Source organism: Oxyura jamaicensis, chromosome 1 (genome assembly GCF_011077185.1).
Source record: "Oxyura jamaicensis isolate SHBP4307 breed ruddy duck chromosome 1, BPBGC_Ojam_1.0, whole genome shotgun sequence".
In the NCBI taxonomy this organism is placed as follows: domain Eukaryota; kingdom Metazoa; phylum Chordata; class Aves; order Anseriformes; family Anatidae; genus Oxyura; species Oxyura jamaicensis.
In genome coordinates this window covers 40,800,536-40,813,834 of record NC_048893.1, presented here as the reverse complement: position 1 = coordinate 40,813,834, position 13,299 = coordinate 40,800,536, and the positions used below count along the sequence as shown (strand labels likewise).

At 36.0% G+C, this 13,299-nt stretch overlaps 1 protein-coding gene across 13 annotated transcripts in view; it reads right to left on the bottom strand.

Annotated features, from left to right (window-relative positions):
• The window catches only part of NAV3 (neuron navigator 3), a 549,850-nt gene that overhangs the window by 46,091 nt on the left and 490,460 nt on the right, over nucleotides 1–13,299 (bottom strand). For 11 of the 13 annotated variants that reach the window (XM_035334661.1, XM_035334665.1, XM_035334615.1 and 8 more), the window contains 4 exons: nucleotides 8,319–8,360; nucleotides 5,854–6,014; nucleotides 3,816–4,004; nucleotides 1,219–1,271 (listed from right to left, as the gene is read on the bottom strand). In XM_035334661.1, coding sequence (XP_035190552.1) covers nucleotides 1,219–1,271; nucleotides 3,816–4,004; nucleotides 5,854–6,014; nucleotides 8,319–8,360 — 445 coding nt within the window. The remainder of the gene's footprint in view (nucleotides 1–1,218; nucleotides 1,272–3,815; nucleotides 4,005–5,853; nucleotides 6,015–8,318; nucleotides 8,361–13,299) is intronic. The other 2 variants (XM_035334648.1, XM_035334683.1) reach the window with 1 other exon arrangement.

Here is a 13,299-nt window from a genome sequence, read left to right as displayed (position 1 = left end):
ACCCAATCCCTCCTTGTCCCCCCCCGCCCTGTCTTACAGGAGAGGTGCTCCAGCACTGATCATCATTTTTACCACCACCAGTATTTGATAACACTCTTCTTAAATTTATTCCACTAATGCATGTGTACTGATGTTTTAGACATGTCCTAGTATAGACATTTTTATGATTAAACAGAAATAGGAGAGGGACCATTGTGGTAGTTGTTAGAGCACTCTGGGCATGGATGCATCCCTCTTTGAGGCTAGCACGAGTTTAACATAGAGCTAGAGCTGTCAGGTGTATAAGTGGTACAGTGGCACCGCCTTGCATGGGTTGGATATTCTCAGGCAAGAACTGATGTTGGCCTGGGCAGAGATGGCAACTGACACTATTCAACACCTGAAAATATGGAGAGAAGAAAACTATTTATGAATGCATGGTACAAAATAAGTAAGAGGGTTGCTCTCTCATGACAAAAGGGTAACTACAACATGTAGTTGTGGTTAGCAAATAGATTGTAAAGCAGCCATAGTATATTAGCAAGAGAATGGACGAAAGTATTTAACTCATCCCATCTGGATGATTTCTTGTTAGCAGAAAAACAGAAGCAAAAAATTACACATAAGATAACAACAACAACAACAACAACAAAATAAAAAGGAAAAAATAGCTTCTGCTTGAGACAGGAAAATACAGTTGACAATTACTTAGTCTAATTACCTAATTAACTAAGGTTAATAACTTTTAAGACATTCTTCTCTTTAGAAATAATGCTGTCATTTTCAACAAAGATCAATAGACGTTTAAACTGAAAATTTTATCTCCCTTATCCTGAAGCAATCTTGTGTTTTTAAAGAAATGCACCTCAAACAGCAAGGCAAAAACACGTTGTAAATTGTGCAATTAGAAAAAATTGCTGAAAATGAGCAAAAGCACTCAACATTATTAACTACAATAGCATAAGGTCCCCCTTGAAGTGAAAGTCCTAGATTATTACCTTCTTTCTAGCTTTCAAAATATACACTAGGCAATTTTAAGCAGTTTTAAATCAATCACTTAAAAATATGGAAATAACATTTTAAAATAGAATAACAATAATACCAAAGTTGAAATTAAATCTTCTTGCTTTATTGCAGTGCAATTTTAATTCTTCTAAACCTCAAACTATTAAACGTTTTATGAAAAAATGAACAACAACAGAGCCAGGCAGAACTTCTTTCTAAAATGTCAATACTCACCGTAGAGTAGAGAGAGGATGTGCTGGAGACAAGTGATAATGAGGACCCATGTACTTAAAAAAAAAAAAAAAAAGGAAAATAACATGAAATATTGGTGAAAGCATAAAACTTCTTCCACATAGCTCAATAACTAAGCATCTTTTTAAAATGAGAAACAATTTTCCACAAAGAGCAGTTATTATGAGTTATTGGTATGGAAAAGCTATTGACATTTTTTCTTGCACTTGAAAATATTGTTTATACAGAAAAAGCACTTTCATGCATGCTAGGTAGGAGAGTGAGCCAGTGAGATTCAGCATTATTACCAGCAAACCAAACATCTCTTTTGTTGTTTTGACAACAACTCATCTGATAAATACAGTCTTTATAGAAAACAAAAATTGAGTTGTTTATATACCTGTCCAAAGATCAGCAAACTGCCTTTAGTAAAAGAATATGCTTAGCAAAATCGTTCACATTCTCTGGGATGAGCTCCCAGATCTGCTCAGCTGGTTTCCCTCTTCAGCACAACACAGGCCAGTGCATGCTGGCATTTGTAGTTTGTGTGAAGGGGTACTGCAAGATCCCTTCAATGGAAGTATGATAACATACTTCCATTAATCACCTGTAGAGTCTGCCCCAAGAGCACTGAGTGAAGATTGAAGGACTTCACCTTAAAAAGTTGTTCCTGGCCTCTCTGAAAATGTGGAGTGAAGACTAAACTAAGACCAAATTGCCCCTTCTGCTTCTCATGACACTCTAAGGACAGACATAGTAACAGAGAACTTTAAATATTATTTATTTCATTACTTCTTTTCATTTTTGTTTCAAAAGAAACTTATTTAATATTTATACTCTGCCATTTTTTGACAAATATACTATTTTGTTTAAATAGCTGTCTGTCAAGGTGTCTGTATGCCAAGCTGGCAATACAAGAATACTTGGATTAGTCAAAAAGACTTTAAATCTAATTTTCTAACTGGGTAATTATATACAAAGTTGTGGTCATCCCTGAAGTCCTGTTGCTTGCAGTTGAGCCCAGGTTTTCAGCCTCTGCTTTTAAGCTTTCAGCTAAGCGCCCGTTCTACTTTTGTACTCAGCGGTTCTACCCATTACCCAGTACTTGTTTCACTAAAATTTTCTAAGGACTAATATCTTAAATAAAATACATTTGGCCTTCCAACAACATAATTTCATGTTAATCTCTAGTGAGCATGAAGTCCTGAAAACTGTTTATTATTGCTGCACTGACTTCCATTTACTGTGGTTGATCGCGGTTATCCACTCTAGCTGGATATGAGACATGACCAATGAAAAAGCTTTCATCGAAGTCACTGATAACCCATTACTGAAATTCTAGATTTAACACCTCTTTTTCTATGTGTAAAATATTTCCTTTGTTTTCTCTATTACTCTTCCACTGTTTCCTATGACAATTCACCTATTGCTCAGCAAAGGGTCTGTAGTCACCTCTGTCCTTGAATTATGTGATATGCTTCTGTGCAGTCAGCCATCCTCTCTGTGCTGACTACTCACAGCTTGATCTGTCCTGCACCCTACTGCTAGTATTACATACCCAGATGTCTGCCTGACATATCTAAAATAAAGAAGAAAAAATTGAAAAGTAAAAGAGTTATTTGTCCGTTATTTCACCTACAACTCCTTTTTTCCTCTTTATGGAATAGCTATGAGCTTTGGAGGTAGAGGAACATTTATTATTATTATTATTATTATTATTATTTGCTTGTTTTAAAGACCATTTATATTGTCATCACTTAGCAGTAAGCAAGATGCAAGAGATAATGTTCTCGAATGAATCTCCATTAAATTTTACATTTTATTTTTTTAAAATTAAAGGATGTGAGAAATTAGTACTTAACAGAATCCTGCAAATGATCAGACTTAAAAAAAAATGTTAGTCAGAAAAAAATGTTACCATGTATTTAGTTAAGACTTGTTAAATTCTCTGGGGTTAAAAAAAAATAAAAATAAACCATCAAAAAAAAATAAGAACAACAATAACAAAACATAAAACAAAAAATAATATTCAAATTCCAGGTGTTGTACATAGTAATAAAGAAACCAGAAAGACTAATAATCTGCTTATGCAGAGTTTAAATGCAGGAATTCATTGTGTTTGTTGTTGAAGGCTGCAGGGAAGTAAGGAAATTAAATGCCCACAAAAGAAAGGGGATGGTAATTGGCACTGGCATTAAAAAATAAATAATTTTTTAAAAGGCATTTGAAAGAAAAAATTCAGAAGTAGGACTAAGAAAGCATAGAATCACAGTAGTCTAGGTATGCTTAGACACTTCAAATTTTGATGCAAATGGAACAAAATAATTATCCAAGAATGGCTTCTTTTCCCCCAAAATTTCTGGGATGCATAAAGTATATATACAGGTATGATATGCTCTGCATTGCATATTACTGTGGGAAATAACCATCTACCATACTGTAGGGTAAAGAAGTACACTGTGAGTCTATCTCAAGAGAATTCAAAGAAGTTTCACAAACTTATCTAAACTTTCACGTTGCAGAAGAAATATTTGAACATTTTACTACACTGTGGAGGTTTTGGGGCCTATTCACTGATCCAAATAATAATTCAGTCTTACCTTCCTCCATGCTGTCCCTGAATGAACCTGAATGACTAATGGCTCGTGGTCTCTCTTCTAGGGATGTAGCACTGCCACACAGTTGGGAGTCATCATACAGATCAAAAGAAGTGTCTTGTGCAGGGATGCTGTTTGAACGCATCATACTCGGTCCAGGAAGGTTAAACTGAGACAGGTTGGTTGGGCTCACTGGAATACAAAGCTTTATTAATGAAGTACATTTCCACTAAATGAATTTTGGTTCAGCACAAAGTTTTAATGTAGGACGAGCATGATTAGGTGGGCTTAGGTACTCTGCTGAGAAAATGAAAGGCTTTTATTCCTATAACCAAAGCCACCACAAAACGGTAAAAGAGATGATCTCCAAGGAGCTGGAGTTATATGAGACTAATCCTGTAAAATATGTGATAACAGTAAAGCTGGTGTCTGAATAAACACTTGTTCACTTTGACAGCCCAAGACAGAAAAATCAATGGGAGAGATTCAAAACTTAAAAGTTAAAAAGGAATAAGAAGCTGTTAGTATTTTATATAAGCAACTATTTTAATAAATGAGCATTTGCATTTCAATTTTTATTATATGAATATGTTACCAACTACTGTAAAGACCAAAGCTTTATTGCATAAGGAGGACATATCTGTCTTTTGATTTTCTGCAGCACCGATAGCCATATTAAGTTAAAATTCTTCACAGGCCAACTGAATCTCATCATAATAAATAGGAATAGTCTGGTCACTCATGGTTCAAATCTGGAACAGTACTGATGAATTTACTTTAAGCTTTCACAAAGTCTGTTTGTCTTAGGAAGGAAAGCTGGTTATAGTTCACCTGGACTACATGCACCCAGTGTCTAGAAGAAGCAGCTAACTATCTATCCAAATTCAACCCAAGTATTGAGACTTTTATTTTAGATCATTCAAGATGTGCCTGAAACTGTGCTGTGAGAGACAATTATTCCATAGAGCTATGATAATGGTGTGAAGGAAAGGAAAATGGCAAAATAAATAATAAAATAAGCATATCCTATTACTCTCTGATGTGAGTGCAAGAACTATGAACAGAAAGAAAAAGAAGATAGTAATAAGCAGAAAATTATAGAGTGAGAGAATCACTGCTTAAAGACAGCTGTGTCTACTGCAAGTATGTGGAAAAAATCCAAAGCAGTGGCCTGCTTAGGCAGCATCCAATTTCATTTTTAAAAGTGGCTTTGTTCAACTTCTTTTTCCCATATGTAATAAAGCCTGGCGTTTGTATGCGTGATCAAATTCCTTTCAAGTGATTGTAACCTACAAATGCCATAAGCTGTGACAGAAGCATGAATGCTTCAAACGTTGCAGCAACTTCCACGAAAAGGACTTAAATACAATAGCTCTTTATGAACCTAGTTTTGTGTCGAGCGCTGTGCAAATAAATGGTTTTCTATTAAGCATTAAAGAAAAAATAAAATTATTAATAAAACTAGATTCGGGTTGTACTAACTTGAAGCAAGAACCAAATCTAAATTGTAGCCTGCAATCAAATAAACCTAAAGTGTGAATTGTATCCTAGAATATTATATTCTGTTAAAGCATAGGACTTAAACTGGACCCAATGCAGCTATAGCTAGGTCCAGCCACTGAAATGAATTAGAAAAGCCTGCCCCAAAACAAACCTGTACATAGGATAGAAAACAATGCTTAACATGTGGGTTGAAATCCACTAAAATCACTGGAAAGAATCCTACTGCCTCTGTTAATCCCCAGATTGGTTATTAGAGGAGTAGCTTTGAGCTAAAGGCTAATTTCCTAATCTGCCTCAGATTTTCTTCTCCTTGGGCAATCATAGAGATTTTTTCTTTTTTTCTGTATACAAAATAGAAGGTACCCTCACCTACTCCATGAACACTTCTATGAGTTTCTCTCCATTACTGGAGTACCAAAATACAGTAGTAGAGAAGTTTAAATGAATGATCTAATTTAACAAACTAGGATATATGAACAGTTGAATTTTATGGTACTGTTCTGAACTGGGAGAAATGGTGAAGGGAAATAGCATTTACCCAGGTTGGAAAAGTGATATTTGCCAGTTGCAGATGAAGACATAGCTGAAGGAGAAACGAGCGGGGACTGACTGCCAGTGTCTTGCAGGCCTCCAGTTGAATGGGAACGTAGCCACTCCTTTCCTTCCTCCTGACTCGTCTGCCGGGATGATGGAGTGTATCTGCAAAACCACAGCTGACATGCTCAAAACAATGACAAGGGGGTAGTTTGGAAAGAAATGAGTGTGACATAAATACACTTCACTGGTTGTGAACGCATTGAGTCTAATTAGTGAAGTGATTATCACCAGGGATTTTACCAAGGTAATGTTTACTGTCTTGTTACAACAGAAAAAAATACAAGACTTGAAACCCTTTCAGCTTCATCCCCCTCCCCAAAACAGCATTCTCTTCCTTTGAAGAGATATGATGATAAACCAGGGAAAACAAACAACTGAGCTGGCAGGAAAGAACTGCAAAGCTATAGGAACTGTATAGGGTGATGCAAAAGCTTAGGAGCCACATGGCTAGGATGGGCAATGCACAGACTTGAAGCCAAGAAAAGTGAGTAGCTGCTTATGAAATGATACCTGCCACAGCAGGTGGGCAATTGGTTAAACGAAGGGATTGAAACAGATCAACAGCTCTAAAAAAGCAGTTTGCATTGGTAATGACAAGCACTTATGTTCATATGCATGGACTGCTGCTCTGAATGCTACTTGGCATTGTGTCCTGCCCCAAATTTGGGGGAGGGAAAGGGACAGGAAAAATTTGCAGAAACAAGCTATTGGGAAGGAAGAAATCTGGAAATCAAATCATTCATCAATTGCTTCCTATGAAAATCTAATAAAACAAGTGCAACTGCCACACAGGCTAAGAAGGAGAACTGATAACTCATTGCCCCTGACATTTTGACAAGGCTGGAAGAAGGGCAATTCTGGCAGTGGTTAAACAGTAAAATGTGCAAGTAGTGTGGGTCTTAACCAAGACTCTGTTTTCAGAAATGTCTGCAATAGTCCATGTCATTCAGCATAATCTCCTGCTAAGAAATGAGTACCTTCTTCAACACTGTCATGTGATATCAGTGTTCCCCAACAGCAGAGCAGAAGGGGCTTTTGATATTCTGGCCTCAGGCTCATAAAGCTCAAGTATTTCTGTTTAGAAAGCAGATTGAATGAACATGCTAGTTCTCATGTTGTGCTTGGGGTTTTATGCAATATTCTAAGGCATTAAAACATCTTGTCCTGATTAAATATTTACTTCATTTCTCCTTTCAAAAAGGCAGCAATGATCTTTGCTTCTAAATGTGGTGCAGAAGAGTTATCCAGTGGTTATCAGATCAGAAAGATGGTAAAAGGAGAATTCAGGATCTAGGTCTTGGGCTGGGGTCTCTGTACATTAAATCAAGCTGACAGTCCTGGGATTACTGATCAAGCTTGTATGCCTACAAACTGTTTCCCCACTCCATTTCACTTTTAGCTTTCAGCCACCATTACAATCTTACAGCCACAAACCTCAATCATTCCATTGTACCCTTGTTGGGTCCCCTGTACACCTCCTTCATATTAACCACCGTTTCCATTAGTCTAAAGTGATTGTTTGGGGATAAAGGGAAATGCAATTAAATTATTTATAAGGAAAGGATAATGCAGAAGAGCACTATCTTAAATTTTCAAAAAATACTTTTTTGTTTGTTTGTTTTTGTTAACAACTCAAGAGATTCTAGCTGTGTAATTACAGTGACTGGAAGGCTGTAGAGTGTCTGTGTGCATGCACATATACCTTTGCTTCCCAAGTCTACTTCCTGGCTTGGGGACATAAGCTCCCATGCCTGATGAGACAAGATAAATTACCTAATGATTCTCTCTTTTAAACATGAAGCACAGAAGTGGGCAGATGACTTCTGTTTTCTGTGTTGAAGATGGATATAATTACTGGGGAACTAATAGCAGAACAGGACTCAACATTGCTAGGTAGGGACCAAGATGAGTAATTGTAGTAGGGATCATTTTGTACTTACAAATCTTGGATACTAAAATAATATTTTCTGGATTTACACTTTAGTAGGTCTTCAGTTCAAATTGCATGAGTGTTGGCCTTCAGAGTTCAAGTTCAGATCTACCTCTTAAAATTTTCTTTTCTCAATGTTTTCAATAATTATTCACATTGAGTTGCAAAGGTACCTTGTTCTTTCTTTTAGATCTCCAGGACCAAATGCCTCTTAAGATTCATCCCTTAAGAAAAGTATTCTTAACAGTATTTGTTTTCCAAAATATATCTCAAAAGGAAATTTATTCACTAAGCAGACTTGGAAAGAAAAAGTCCACTGTCAAAATCTCTCTCTCTATATATATATTTGTTGTTTGAATCTAAGTACAAAGAACTCTGTTCTAAATAGAATCAATAAAAGGAGAAAGAAAGTGAAAGTGTAGAAAAAGTTAGAGTAAAACAGAGAAGCAGCAGTCATGCTCAAAAAATGTATATACCTTAATCCCTTTTTGGGTAGTGTATTTCTGTCAAGCTGCATGCTGTTAAAACAAACAAAAAAAAATCCCTAAGGACATACTGTAAACAGGACTGTTCAGAATTATAAATATTAAAGATCTAGATATGGGTGCATAGCAGAAGGTCATTTAATGCTTTTAATGTATCTTTCACAATAAATCCCTGACTCATTGAAGGGGACAATAGGACATGGACTGTCGCACGTTCATTTTTCAACTAGACAAGCTCTAAGCTAGGTCAATAGTAATTTGGAGACTATCCAAGTCAGAAGAAAGTCCTTCCCTACCATTCCTATTCTTCCTGTGGCTTCTCCCCACAATCTGTGCAAGAATCATATGGTCACAGTATGAATCTTTATTTTTCACAGTTTCCTATGATGCGCCAGTAGATTTTCAAAAGAGATGAAGGTTGTGGCACCTGCTACGAGACAGCATGGCCTTGCCAGAAGCCAAAAGACAGCTCAGCTTGAAGAAATGAGTGCTAAATATACAGACCCTTGGCTTTCTGTTGCTGCAGGGCTCACAGAGTGAGGTCATGGTCTGGAAAATGAAAAGTGGCACCAAAGCAACATTGTTACATATTCATGCACAAACAGTGGCCGGGCAGCTGATTACCAGAGATCTACAGCTGGAGTTTTCCTAATTCAAACCCTATCACCATTTAAAGAGATCCCTAAAAGGGCTCCCCCTAGCCTTCCTAATAATTGAATGTAATTTGGGCATTTCCTCAAAGACTTAGCAGATCAGGCTGAATTTGAACTTGTTATCATCAAGTATTTTTTTTTTTTCTTTTCTTTTTTTTTTCTCTTTCCTTTTTTTTCCTGCAAGAACATAATGTCATGTCACCATATGGATTAAATTACAAAATGGCTTTATAGACTTTCTGTATTACGTATCATAATCACACCTCTGAGAGCAACGGTAACTTAAGACCATACTTCCTACCCAAGAAAGCTCTCACACTGTTACTAAAGGTCAGTTTCTATTGTACCAGGGATGCTGGTTGCCCTGCTTTCATTGGAGTGCCTTCACCAGTAGATAACTAGCAGGAGCAAAGGAGGGTTGGTAGAAGAACATAAATTTCAGTGCATGATTCATTTATTTTTTAGTTCCTTACAGAGAAGAATAGGGCCTTGATGTTCCTTTATGTACCTTTATGCATCTCTAAATTTTGAAACAAATAAAGATGATTATAAGTAAAACATCTTCTTCAAATACTTCAAACATAGAGCCCACTCTATCTCCATTCCCTTGTTTATTTCACACTGCTGAAACTATCTGCAAGTTCTCTTGGTGGAAATACAGGAAGTCTTACAGTTCTTGGTTCCCTGTCCCTGCTGTGGATGTCAGCTTGGGAAAGGCAGATAATGACCGTGATGCAATGTCCTTGGGCAGAGATGCTACGGAATAAAACAAATAAGTGCAAGCTAAGGAATACCCAGAGCCAAGGTGATATGGGACTTACAGGTGAGTTTCTGAGCACATTACAAAATCTGATACATGACGCACTGTTTCACACCTTAAAACCACAACCATCACCTCTGCCAATAATTTAAAACAATTGAAATTCTTGAAGAGCTTAAGCGGCTTTCAATGCATATTCATGGTCCTCAAAACTAAACTGCATTCTAATGAAGTAAAACAGCAAAACAGTCATACAATTAGAAACTGCTGCCACACTGCTAATCTTAAAATGCAGGCACTGTTGATGAGACCACAGCTAAATCCTATCTTTCTGCATTTTTATACACCCTGTCACTCAGGGTGTTTTATACACACTGTGTCACTCAGATCAAGCAGAAAAAAAAGATACAAATCTGTAATGTTCAACAACAATTAAGGATCAAAAGAATTAATGCTGATGTGTCCACATGGAAAATTTTATCAACTAACCAGTAATATTTTACCAGGTAACCCCAGCAGAGACCATTATTTTACAGTATGAGGAACTCTGACTTATTTTAATCCTTCAAAATTGATGTAAAAACAAGAGTCCTCCCACACGGGGAGTTACACTGCTATAACAATGGAAGTAGACTTGCCTAAATAAATACTGCTAGTGCAAATCTAGAAAAAGTCCTGAAGGACATGCAAATTTTTCTGGAAAAAAATAAAAACAAAAAAACACAATAGTTTGCCAATATTTACTGAAGCTATTTTCTGCTTATTACAAAGCAATAGATCTTCATGGAATGATGTAAAAATTTGCTGTAACAGACTTTGATGCTATATGAATACAACATTTGACAGGAGGCCTGTGTTTATGCCGTAGCATTACTTGGTAGAAAGCCCGAAGACTGACATTGTCTGATCACCTCTGGAGGGATTGAGACGTGCCAGGTGTGCGTGGGCACATGTGGCAGAGACCTTGTAGACTTCCTGTCACTGCGGCAGGTGACAACTGTTTTGGTGGCAGCAGGAGACATAGATGTGCCTTGAGACTTTGGCCTTGTTTCTGTGTTCTTTCCAATTACAACAAATATTTCTTAAAACTGATGTCCCAAAGTCTTTAACCTAAACCTACAACCCCTTAGACATTGCCTCATCATTTTCCATTTAGTGTATGTGAAAATATATCCTACTCTATTGCATCGCTTCAATCTAATAAACTGTCTCTCACTTCCCTGACAATTATTTTCCAACCTGTTTAAGCACTTATGAGAATGTTATTTGAAATAGCATAAAGCTCTACTAAGTTCAGGATTTCTGACCATTCCTTTCCTCGACTCACAAAGTCTCTTTTCCTGCAACTAAATCAACTCAGTATTATTTAAAATGACGTTGATGACAAACCTCATGTCATCTGTTACTTAATCTGTTTTAACATTCTCTGTATTTTTCCAAGAACGTGAGGTCAAGCAGGCCTTGCCCATAATCACCTTGTCCTCTATCCCAACCCACCTCCTCACTTTCCTTCAAAACTTTTTCAGCCCCTGTGACTACGGGGCTAATTGAGACTCTGCCTGAAGCAAGGAAGTGAAGAGTTCATCAGGACCAGTGAACTGGAGATGTAAGAAATTTATAAGTAAACTTTAACCTTTCATTCCCTTTTAGCATGCTTGCTGTTAGTGATGTTTTGCTATCAAAACACAATCCATGCTTCAACAAAGAAAAAAAAAAAAAGCAACACATCATTTATTTGTATTATTTATTATTAGCTCTCTCTTCACTTTTTCTAGACTTTTCTCTGCATAGAATATATGTAGCTTGCTAGTTCTGTCTCATTTTGTGCTGTGGTCTTTCTGATCTTGACTGTTTATTATGTTAGTATATCTCACTATACAGAGCACTAATTCAATCTTGTGTATGCTGTAGAACAACTGATGAAAAAGACAGTCTCTCTGAAGATAATTTCTTATGCCTTGCCAGAATACAAGTGTTACCACAGGTATCTAAAATATAATCTGAGTCCCCCCACAACAGTTTACAAAGGAAAAAGGATATAATAATCTTTTGCCAACTGTATCTGCTTCTAACATTGCAAAACAATGCTTTTGTTGTGAGAAAATACTTTCCTACGTGGAGGTTTTACTTTAAAAAAAGTTTAGAAATGACATAGCACTTGTAACAGACCTTTGAGAAAAATAAAACTGCAGAAACCCTATTGGGGCTATAATTCCAGAAATGACACCATTTTCTCTAGGTACATATATTAGTTTAGAGGCCAGATCAACATGATAAATGTCTCTCTCTGGACTCAATCATTATATCCCCATATGGACAAATCTGAAACTTAAAATATTGCCAAAGGCAAAGTATTTGGAACCACTGAAATTAAGTCACTGAACAAATACATAAAGTATTAGTAGCAGGGGTTGCTCAAGAGCTGATGCCAAACTGTTAATATTTTAAATGTGATGTTTAACATCCTCTGCATAAATATGATCTTTGGCATAAATTCAACACTTTTCCACATCATCTTATTGACCTCACCATCCATGTATGCAATAGTAAAAGGTAGTGGTGGTTTTTCTAAACTAAATATTAAAAAATAACTTTCTAAGAATTATTGTCTCATTCAGTTGATGGCACACAATGCAAATTACTATTAAAAAAATTAAAGGCACAGTGCAAATTACAAGTCACTCATGTATCAGTGTACTTTTAACTACTGCTGTTATTATAGACTATACTGGTAGACACATTTTATACTACTGTAATTATGTTAGTTAGAGGTGTGCTTTTAGCTGATATAGTAATACTCATGAATGCAATGTAAGAGAATGAAATGTGAGGAGTGATTCCATCTAGATTTGACCAAGAGATGTTTTGTTTTGTTTGTTTGTTTAATGTTGCTTCACTGAAAGTGAAATCTTTCCATGGAAAGGCTTAGTACTGAATAATCTCTGGTTTAATATAAATGGGAAAAAGTTCTTAACATTGTCTATTTTTCACATGTATGACAAAAACTTTTTTTTCTTCAAATAATTGTGTATTATCCAAACAACTAATTTTAACCCTAAAATATTTAAAATATTTATGACTGAGCATAATTTTCTTTTCTCGATCCAAGGCTAACAAAATATTTAATACTGAATTTTCAATCCCCATGTAAGGTAAGAGTTTTATTTTTAAATCTTGAAAATTTTCACAGGAAGTAAAAACTACTTACTACCTAACAAAGTTTATTTTTTTCTCGTCTACAAAAGTCAAACAAATGTTCCACAGGAAATACAATTTAAAAAAAATAAAAATCTTGGTATTGTTGTTCCTTCTCTCAGGGTGGTTGCATCATTTTATTACATAACTTAAATAGCAAAATATCTTCATGTCAAAAAAGTCTTTGACAGAAGGAACAGGGGAAACCCTTTTCTTGCTTTATCTGTCTATTCCAGACACTTTCCAGGACTGTGCTTATATCATCTTGTAAACTGTCTCCCTGCAAGTGCAACTGCATTTTCATGTTTGTGTAATTATCTCTATTTTGAAAAAAATTGTCAGGGCTGGATATTTTAAGACAAGA